This window comes from Phoenix dactylifera, chromosome 13 (assembly GCF_051530095.1).
Source record: "Phoenix dactylifera cultivar Ajwa chromosome 13, Ajwa_hap1_PhDact_Kaust_v1.1, whole genome shotgun sequence".
Classification (NCBI taxonomy): domain Eukaryota; kingdom Viridiplantae; phylum Streptophyta; class Magnoliopsida; order Arecales; family Arecaceae; genus Phoenix; species Phoenix dactylifera.
Window position 1 is genome coordinate 22,636,118 of NC_143202.1, and position 10,889 is coordinate 22,647,006.

The window sequence follows — 10,889 nt, forward strand, 5'->3', positions numbered from 1 at the left end:
CAGACATTAGATCGTGTTTTATCTTGTGATTGCTCTGGGCTTTCTCACCATCGTGTGTAATGAGAAGCCGGTTCACCAAAACAAAAGGAAACATGTCCTCGCTACGCTGCAGAATTGCAATAAAGCTGGTAGAGGTTGCAATGCTTAACTATTTAACATGTTTAATTTGTTTCAATCTATTGTAGATTGAGCTAGATTACCTGTTTAATAAAATAATCAAATTTGAATATGTATTCTTGATCCATTAATAGATAGATTGGATTCTAATTGGCAGATTTTTTGATATATCATGTCCCTGACCCGATCCATATCTTGTCCGACCCAACCTCATGGCCATCCCTACATGGTGGTGGGGTTGACTCGTGCTCATGTGAGACACAGGGATGATGGCTTTTGCCCCTATGGCCTGGGCAGCAGGGACAATAAGCTGCTCGAGAACCAACTATGGGCAACAGAGATGTCCTTACTACCTACAAACTTGCATATATATTAATATGAAAGACTGATGCTTCTAATGTGGCTGTTGGCCAGTTTTTGTTAACCATCTTTCAATAAAAATAAAAATAAAAAAAACTACATTATTGAGCTTCCGATGCTAATTACCGAAGAGTCAGATGTCTGTACTTCATCAGATTTTAGTACCAATTTGACCTTGGCCATCTTGGATGCATCCATGGATTTTACATAATAGAATGAATTCCTCTTTTAATCATGAAGTTTAGTCTAATCTGGTAGAGAAACACAAACAATGAATATAAATCTGACCCATCAAAATAAACATCAGTTGCAAGAAGGTACACCAACAGCAAAAATGAAATTGAATTTTCTTGTTCTTGTCACTTAACCACCTAACAAGAGTGGGGAAGCTCTGAACTACCACATGGAGGTTCAGAACATGGGAAGGAAAAAAAAGCCTGACCACAGAGAAGCCAGAGTACATTACCAACATGTCCATAATCACCTAACAAGAGTGGGGAAACTCTGATCTGCCAGGTGGGGGCTTAACACACAGGAAAACTTGATTGAAACATCCACTCCCTATGCCGCCCACCACTCTGGTGGTTTTGTTTGGGTTGGGAGTAGATCTGTTCCAGAGCCATTACGTAGTATTTTATTTTCTGATTTTGTTGGCCGCATTCACACCTGTGTGAACCGCCATTGCATCAAAAAAAAAAAAAAAAAAAATCCACTCGAGCTTACATTACCATCCCGCCGTCAATGGTAAAAACCTGCATCATAATATTTAGAATTATTTTTGATACTCGCGAAAAGAAGATGTATAGGGTTATGCACAACACCTTGCAAATCAAAGTTCATGCAAAGAAGATATGCGGTAATCTAAGATTGGAAATGACGGTTATTCATTTGGTTGAAGAAGGTAGTCTCAGAATCATCAAATCAGCACTTAAATTGGAAATCTAAATTAGTTATTTCACCTGCCCAGTAATGTAATTGGCAGCAGGATTGAGGGCCAAGAACTCCACCAACCCAGCAACTTCTTCTGGTTGCCCATACCTCCCTGAAAAGTTGTATCAAAAAATAACAAGATTTTCATCTATCAGTGTGTTTACCCCATCTTGTAAGGTTTACACTTGAATAATTAAGAATCTTATATCATTTGATACGAAAGCAAAATATAAAGCTTGGTAGAAAAGATGCAGCTGTGGAAACAATATCATCCACTACAGGAAGCTGTGCAGGTTCAGTCTGTAGAGGCAACCTAAAGAAGAAGTACCTGTATCAGGGGCTACGTAGGAAGGGAAATTCTGAGGGCCTCAAACTATCAATTTGTGTTCAGGGTCTTGGCAAGGCAACATGACCAAGTTACATAGAACATAGTACTAGATCTGTCTTTAAGTTGACACATAAACAAGGATATTTAGACCTATTCTCACGTATTGCTTCTAGACATTTTAACAAGATAGTATGCATCCAAATAATCCATCAAACTTCCAAAGGATCTTACAGGACCTTGTCAGTTTTTGCTCATTAATATAAATGACTCGACTAGCAAGCCAGGACAAAGACACATGGTGGTTCGTGCTTACCTAGTGGGATGGTCTGCAAGACTTTCGCCTCAATGGCTTCTCCAAGTTTGGCAGTCATATCGGATGCAATGAACCCAGGGGCAACAGCATTTACCTAAAGCAAAGGTAGTTAATAATCAAATTCCAAGAGCTAGGCTAAATTATTTTGGACCTTAATAGAAGCATAAGCTGACATTGATATTTCTGCTTGCATATTCCCTTGCAACAGTTTTGGTAAAACCAATCACCCCTGCCTTTGCAGCGCTATAATTAGCTTGACCTATGTTGCCAGTAAGACCAACAACAGACGCTATATTGATGATCCTTCCCTGCATAGAGATGAACACATAAGAATCCAGCAGTAAAAGAAGAATATTTACATGTCAAAGACTTCTGTAAAACTGGTCACCTGGTGGCATAAAATTCAAATCTGATGTGCCTAAACAATCAAATAATACAGCAGTTAAGAAGCTATCACTCTGTAGCGTCTCATAAAGGTATTGTAGACTGGTAGTCATAGACATAGCATACCTTATCTATTTCAGTTTGATCATTTTTATGGTTCCTACTTTGCTCTAGGTCCTATCCAGGCCAAATCTTCCATAACGGAAATAAAGTAATTTCAATGGGCCACAGTTGAGGTGGTATTGGGGAATCCATGGCCAGAAAAAGAGAAGAAAAATGCATCTTGAAACATTATTAAATGTCTCCAAGTATCCTTTTTTTGATATGAAAAGAGAGTTGAAACTATATCTTGCATTTACCCAAAAAAAAAAAAGTATAGCTTGAGAAATTAAGGAAACAAGAAAGGATGTACCACTTATCCTTCTCTTAGGGGAAAAAGAGAGAGAGAGAGCAACTTAGATAGCAAAAGAAGAAGCAGGAGTGACAGACGTGAAAGAATAAGAGACAAATAAAAGGGGAAAAACAGCCAGAGTTGGAGTACTGAAGGAGAAAAGTTCTCAATTCATGTTGTTTTCAATAATCCACTATCAAACTAGAAAAATCAGATCCTCTTAACCAGCTTGTAACCTATAATCTCCTGAAAATTTCTGCTTATGTAGTCATGGAGAACGTGTAGTTCAGATACCGCCTCTTCTTGGATTCTTCCAAAAGAAGACTTCAAAATGCAGCCTGCATGATTCTGGATGGCAAGGGCATAACCTTTTTATGTTTTGGGAGGGAGGATGCATAAGAAATATGTAAATATAACAAATTCTGCTATGAATTGAAAATTTGAGTCTGCATGGACTGCAAATGCTCCATTCAAAAGTTATCTTCTTTTTGCCTTTTTATCTATGCGCCCAAAATTAGCAACCTTGATACTTTACTTTTGATGAAAGACATCTTGGTTTATTACTTTATTTTCTGATTGGCATTGTTTTATGGCTTAGAATCCTTGAATAACTGGATCTATGCTCTTCCAAGCAATAGTCTGCCCTTGCCCTCCACTTATCCCTACCAACAAAACCAGACATAACTTCTTTAAGATACAAAACTCGCCTAAAGTACCAGCTTGCAAGGTAGTCTTCCCCATAAAGGGCCACCACCCAGTTATGGTCCTGACTATCCAGGGTTCTGGGAGGAGTGGATTGGGAACAGATCAAACCTTTGGTATTTTGCACAAAGTGGATGCCCCAGGAAAGGTAGTCTTCCCACTCCATTCCATATATACCAAGATTGTCAAACTGTCTAGGCGAGGCAAAGCGGCTGACCCCCTATATGACCTAGGTAGTTGCCTAGGCGCTTAGCTGTTCCCTAGGGAAGAAAGCCCTCCAGGTTTTTAATATGCATATCTTTAATCAGATGCATAAATATGCATGTGTACAATTTTACCATGTATGGCATCATGAAAACTAATTTTCACACTTAAAAAGTCTAGAGATCAAATTCCACAAGGAGAGAAGCAACAGTATTGCTGCCAGTGTAACAGTCCACAAGCTGTAAGATATAGCCAAGCAACCAGCACCTAGCAGAAGTAAGAGGAGGAGGTGGGTAGGAACCAAAAGGCGGTAGGCTACAGAGCCATGGTCATCAACCGCCAAGAAGGCGAAGGCTAGAAGAATAGAATCTAGAAAGTAGAACAGAAGGGGCAACAAGAAATGGAAGAATGGTTAGCTGAAGAAGAGGTAGAAGTATAAGAAATGAGGAAAAAAAATCAGAGGAAGGAGAAGAAGAAAATGAAGATACATCTAGAAAAAGAAGAAGAAGAAGAAAGAAAAAATATAGACAAACCTGGAACTAGTGCTAGCCACTATAGCTGCCACTGCCACTCGCCATTGCTGGCTGACTTGTCGGTAGCCGTTGATCAGCCAACTGGCTGTGACTAGATAGCCTTCGCTGCCCTCCCACATGTTCCATATGGAGCTCAGATAGGAGAAGGAAATGGGATAAAAGCTCTTAAAGAAAAAGGATTTAAGCAGGCTTGGCCTAGGCAACCTGCCCAAATTAAGTGCCTCAGCAGCCGTTTCTAACAACATTGATATACAAAGGTCACAAAATCAATTCTTCTGCATCTTAATGCTTCTATGTGCAAAACATCTTTGCCTGATTGTGGTTCAGAAAAGCAAAAACCCAACCTATCCGTGTTCTTCCACCTAGTGAAAGACAATAATTACTTTAAAGTGATATGCCTATCTCACGTACCACTTCCTCCTCAAATGTTGTCAGACCATTTAGAAGAATGAAGTAATTGTAACGGTTATACATCATAATTTCTGGAAATGGGATCAATGTGAAGTTGTAGATGTGGAATATGATACATTAAAGATAAAACTATTTCAACCCCCAGCCCTCTATTCAACCTTCTCTCCTATTCATATAATATGCTTTTATGCAGAATATACACAAGCTTATTTCATCGTGTACAAAAGATTACCATCGTTTGTTTACCAAAAAAGACTAACATCTTTCAGACAACCACAAAACCCCAGCAGTAATTTCTTTTTCTAGTTCTTCCATGTACAACATGCTTTCGTGAGTACATTAACAGAACCATGCCAACAACATATTTATCATTAGTCATGATTTCTTTAGATTGCCAGCCACAGGTCAATCAGAGTAATGTAAGACATGAACACAAGAGTTGTCAGGCCACTTAAGTACTACTCTCACTAAGTCACAAATTCCAAAAAAGGCTTGCCAGTAACTCTAGATGAAACAAAAATAGAACATGGACTTTCAGTTACCTTTTTCTTCTTCATCATAAGTTTTGCTGCAGCCTGAAAAAAGAATAGATTGCACTTATGAATAAACTGATTCATTTCCTAACAATTGCGAGAATGAAATGCGAGGTAGGAGAGCAATACCTGTGTACAAAGAAAGACACCAGTTAAATTCAGGTCAAGTACTTCTTGCCACTGTGATTTCTTCATCCTCATCAATAATGTGTCTCGTGTAATTCCTGAAAGCATCAGTAGTTTCACTTATAGGAAGAAAAAGGTGATAGTAGCAAGTACAGAGAGGTGAAATCCCAAGGACCTGCATTGTTTACCAATATGTCAACTGTTCCCCATGTATTTACTGCCTAGAAGCATCACATGTGCCACATTAGCTTAGAAAAAAATAAGAGGATATCAAACAACTCCTAAGTGCATCATTAGATGCATGTGGTTTATCTGACTCACTGTTTTGATCATAGATTCCACATCAGCCTCTTTTGAAACATCTCCCGCAAATGTAATGGCTTGACCACCAGATGCCTCAATCTGCAGTTGAGATAGACATGAAACTTCATGATCTAATGTTCTGTATCTGATAACAAATAATGAGCAGGCCCCCAAAGTGATGAGAACATAACAGAACAGGAGAAAAATATTTGTGAACTAAATAGTTGGCTACCCTGTATAGTCACTATTCGACAAGGTTTCAAGCATTGGTGCTGCCAGACAGCAGCCGGACTGGCACTTGCTGTGCCTTCCATGCCAATGCATGTGCCATTATCCCTCTTTTTGCATGAAGACCACTTTAACGATTAGTATAAATAAAATTTAAACAACATGGCTTAAATTTTGACAGATCTATTGGCGTAAATCCAAGATCTCAAGCAATGAGAACCATTTGTACCAATTTTAAGTCTTCAAATTGATATATATAAGTTCCCAAAAAAACATATGATTGCTCTAACATTCTAGATAGATTGTAAAAATGCATATCTTTATCTACATTCTAATAACACCAAGAATGAAATACATTTTTTCAAAATAATAGCAATGTTTCCATTAAAATATAAAGATCGAGACAACTTTAATGTTGCCTCTGGATATTTATCTCTTGTGATTATGAATGATCTCCCACATTCAAAAACAAATATTCAAAAAAATATCATTTTGATATTACCAATAAGAAAAAACTTTTGCATCTAGAGTTCCAACTAATTCTGATAAACTAAAAAAAAACTTTATTAGATCGTAATAAACCGTCATTGTTATTAATCACTTATGAATTCCAAGAAGTTCCAAAGACATGCGTACACACGGCCCACAAAACTATCCTCTAGCACTGCATGTGCCAGAATATAGTTCTCAAAAAGTAGCAATTCTTTTTTTGGCTTAGCCACAAAAAATAGCAATACTTGTAACAGGAATATTGTTAGTCCAATTTTTTGGTTTTGGTAGAGTTAGTCTAAAATCCCCCCCCCCCCAAAAAAAAAAAAAAAAAGTAGTTCTGCATTTCAATTTTTTTATTGGCCACTGCAAGATACTCTAGACATATCTTTGTCTATGTTACCAGTATTTTTGACAAATTTATGTGTCAAAATTTTTCAGTTTCAAAATTTAAAATGGTACATAACAAATCCTGCCTATAAGCACATAGCTTGATGGTCAAGGTCCACAATCTCGGTACCAGATACCGTATCAGTACTTATCGGTTCAGTACGATACAATACACCCTTGTACCAAAATAGCTCTCTAATCATTTTTCTCAATTTTTATCTCGGTGCGCCTTGGTACAAGTCGGTATGCCTTAGTACGGATCGGTACACCTCGGTACAGATGGTATGGGACTTGTACCGACTTGAAGTTAAATTTCGTATCGATTTTCTCCTAGTACAGCACACCTCATACCGAGCGGTACAGAACGGTATGGCAAACCATGTTTATGATCATAGTAAATATGTGGGGAGTATGAAGAGAATCTTACAGCAGGAAAGTATGTTGTATAAGTTTGGCACATGACAAAAACTTCAAAAAAGTTCCTCTATAGCATATTACTTGAGAGAAAAATATTTACTATGTGCCCTATGCAGGCCTATATTATGGCAGTTCTCAGGAAAATGTCCATATTTTGACACAAACTTCAGGCACAAGAATTGTAAACCATGAGACAAACTAATGAAAAATTCAAATTTGAGAGTTGCTATCTCCTCAGAGCAAAGTCTTTTAAATTATAAAATTAGAAAACTTTCATTATGTTGGACAGATTAATTTGCAGTAGCTAGGTGAGTCATATCATCGATAAGCCAAGAAAGGTTACCTCAGTTAAATAATTAAGCAACAAAAGAATCTGTACATATTGGCTCCGAATAAAGGGTGAATAAGAAATCCGGTAATTCGAATTTTTGACCAGCTTTCATGGATCAGACATTTTAAATAGTTTTTACAGAGAGTATCCAACCACCACAAGAGAAAAACATAAAGGTGATGGTGACGGCGACAACACAGTTTATCGTGCTACCTGTACACCTGATGCAACTACAGATCTAGCATGCACGAAAATTGTATGATTTAAAGCAACAATATCTTCAAGGAAAAAAAAGAATAAATTAAATCCATGATAACTTATCCAACACAAGCAAATATTCTCAAGGCTTCTTAAACATTTCATAAGGTCATTCTAATTATAAGAAAGTAATTGCATCAAATATGAATGGTAACAAGAAAAGTAGATAAACTACTTGCAGCATTAGATAAAAAGTAGATAAGATATTTTTACAAATATATAAGGAGACAAGTAGAATTACTTCTTTGGAGACTTCTTTAGCTTCCTTTTCAGACCTGGCATAATTTACAAGGACCTGAATAGAATTTAAAAAACTTTAACTTAGGCAAAACTGGCAAAACAAATGCAGCACTTGGCAATGATTTTGATTTAATTCGCAACTCAGCAGCCCCATATGGATCAAATTAGAAGGAACAACTTAAAGTTTTCTTTTAACCTAACCAAAAGACACAAGAACTCTTAGAAAAAGTTAATTAAAGCCCTAAACAACCCCCTAGAAGATGAATCCCCTATTTCCGGCTCATATCTCATTCGCATTTTTGTAAACTTGCTGAGATTCCACATGCCAAATGCTTAATCTTAATTATAGTAAGAGAATCACAATGTGATATTAACCTACCGACCTTGCAACCAGCTTGGCCCAAGGCCAACGCTATCGCTTTTCCAATTCCCCTAGAAGCTCCAGTAACGATAGCAACAGGAGCTTCAACTTTTTGAGCCTCATTGATGCTTGCTCGTTCAACAACTGCAACCTGAGTTCTTACACCTGTTTGGGCCATTAGTGAATAGGACATAATTATGAACATGTTTAGGTTAATGTCATAGGAAACGGATATTTAGAACTAAAGACTTGATTAAAAAAGGGCGTGGCTCGGTGCTGTCATCGTAGGGTCTGGGGAGGTCAGTTGTACACAGCCTTAACCTGCATATGGAGAGGTTATTTCTGTGTTTCAAACTCATGACCTCCAACTCATAATTGAGCAACTTATCACTGCACCAAGGCTCACCCTAATTAAACTACTCACTAAGAGTAAGTACAAGGGCAGAAAATAATGAAACTTGGATGTTTTATGATGTTCAAATATGATACAGTACTTCATTAATCATAGAAATTATAATGTACAAAAGACTCTATAATAAAAGATGCTGATATACATGATACAAGATACTGAACAGTTGCAAGCTCCTATATCACCAGAATTCTCCTTTGTAACAAGAAAACAGCCATATCACGTCAAATATTTCACTCAAAGGGGATCATAAACATTTCCAGCTTGTTGAATAAGAACAACCTATTTCTAAGCTACTACTGAGAACGTAAACAATATTAAATTGGAATTGTTAATGTCTTTCTAATAGTGTCCACAAGAAGACAATCAAAACTACTACTATAAAATATCAATAAAGGCAATAACTCCAGTAAGTATGTTCTCATTCGCACTAGCCCACACAACTTAGCTGAATTTTCAGGTGCACATGAAATGAATGATAACAGCCATAAAACAATCGATTGCCCAGAATTTCAGTATAAACTTGACCATAGCTTAATCCCCTGCATCTTGATTATACAGTCAAGAAAAGAAAGAGCTTCATTTTTCCAGTAGAAAGTTGGGAGTAGAAAATCATCACAGTGGACCCTTGTTTTCTCTATATCTTTGTCTTTGATTCTCTTGAGCCTCAACCTAATGTCGATGTCCTCTGCTTTCCAGGTAAATATCCAGCCCAACTTTGAAAAATAATGGACTAAAATTACAACTTTTGGGATATCAGTTGACATGAACTTCAATTTTCCCATTAAAGTGAAAGCCTTTATGCAGACAGCTATACTTACATATCCAAAGATTAGAGTCAAGAAGTACTGTCTCTGCCATTTAAAGAATTCAAGTAATCACGTTATATAGAAAGGTCGAGGAGCAAGAGGATTTATGTCTTTTAGGCCCATTTCTGATTTTACAGGCACCTCTCAGTGACAAATGGAACTGGCCAGAAAGTCATAACAGAAAACTGCACCATGCAGAACAACTCAAAAAGAAACACGGGATCACAAATGATCTCACAATCATAGAAACTTAATTTCTAAGCAAAAAACACATTCACACATATCTCAACCTAAACATTTGCTGGGTATTCATGTATCCAATAATCAATCATGAATTTTTGAAATGAGACAGAGCAAAAAAAATTACATATTATGCTCCAATTTACAAATCAAGCATTCCAGCTGACTAAACTTGAATAATCTATTACAATGTGCTTAACCGATCAACCCAATGCAACAACAAGAATGAATGAAAGAATCAAATCATCCCAGTTCTGAAAAATTACAAGACCCATGCATCAAAACAGCATCTTTTTTCACCGCTCTTCTCAGTATGAGTTGAATTCTTCCAAAAATCGCTACTTTTGCCCAACCAACCACCCGAGTTCCTCTCAATAAACCCACAACCCAAAAACATGACTTTTTAAAAGCCGATCTCTCTATCACACGGACGCAATTAATCAAACACGAGTGCGAATAGGAGAGAAACGGTTACCGGAGAAGGCAGCGGGCCCATCCGAAACGAGCCTGGAATTGAGGCGAAGGGACCGGGCGGCGAGGCCAGGGGCGGCAAAGAGGGTCTGGAATGGCGCAATCCTCCTTGGGGCGACGGATCTCGCTCGGATGACGGGGGGGTTGAAGGCGATGGAGGCGGCCATGGGAGGAGATCGGGAGAGGCGGAGGAGGAGGGAGGAGGAGGAGAGCTTGGAGTAATAGTTTCGGAGGATCGCCAGAGAAGAGAGAAGAGAGTATACAAGAGAGTGGGTGGGAGGTAGGAGTCTTTCGAAGCTCCGGAGAGAGAGAGAGAGAGAGAGAGAGAGGCGGCACGGCGGAAGGACCGAAGTTTGGGGTTGCGGAGTGGGTCCGGTCACTCGGGCATTTTGTTTTGAAAAGCGGGCGGAAACGCCGGGGGAGGAGGGATTTTGCTTTGAGATGGACGTCCACTGCTGTAATCTGTGGATTTGATCAGTAGACCTGTTCACGCTTAAGGTCGCCTCGGATCACAAGGCCAGAAAAATAGGCCCATTTAAAGCCCGTTTGGGTACTTATGATGCATCGCATTAGACCCCATTTGGCAAAGCTTTTGGTAGGCCAGAAAATAC

At 38.3% G+C, this 10,889-nt stretch overlaps 1 protein-coding gene across 2 annotated transcripts; it reads right to left on the minus strand.

Moving 5' to 3' along the window:
* Positions 1-749: 749 nt before the first annotated feature.
* LOC120112174 (3-oxoacyl-[acyl-carrier-protein] reductase 4-like) lies at positions 750-10,671 on the minus strand. Of its 2 annotated transcripts, XM_039130891.3 has the most exons (11): positions 10,283-10,669; positions 8,372-8,514; positions 7,990-8,043; positions 5,654-5,734; positions 5,508-5,553; positions 5,336-5,430; positions 5,216-5,248; positions 2,222-2,356; positions 2,049-2,142; positions 1,437-1,519; positions 750-1,229 (listed from the first exon to the last, which is right to left on the minus strand). In XM_039130891.3, exons 1-11 carry the CDS (start codon positions 10,443-10,445, stop codon positions 1,197-1,199), a joined length of 960 nt encoding a protein of 319 aa, XP_038986819.1. In that variant the 5' UTR covers positions 10,446-10,669; the 3' UTR covers positions 750-1,196. The 2 variants fall into 2 exon arrangements, with proteins under 2 accessions (XP_038986819.1, XP_088566014.1); XM_088709888.1 differs by lacking the exon at positions 7,990-8,043 and having other exon boundaries at positions 10,283-10,671.
* Between the last annotated feature and the right edge of the window lie 218 nt (positions 10,672-10,889).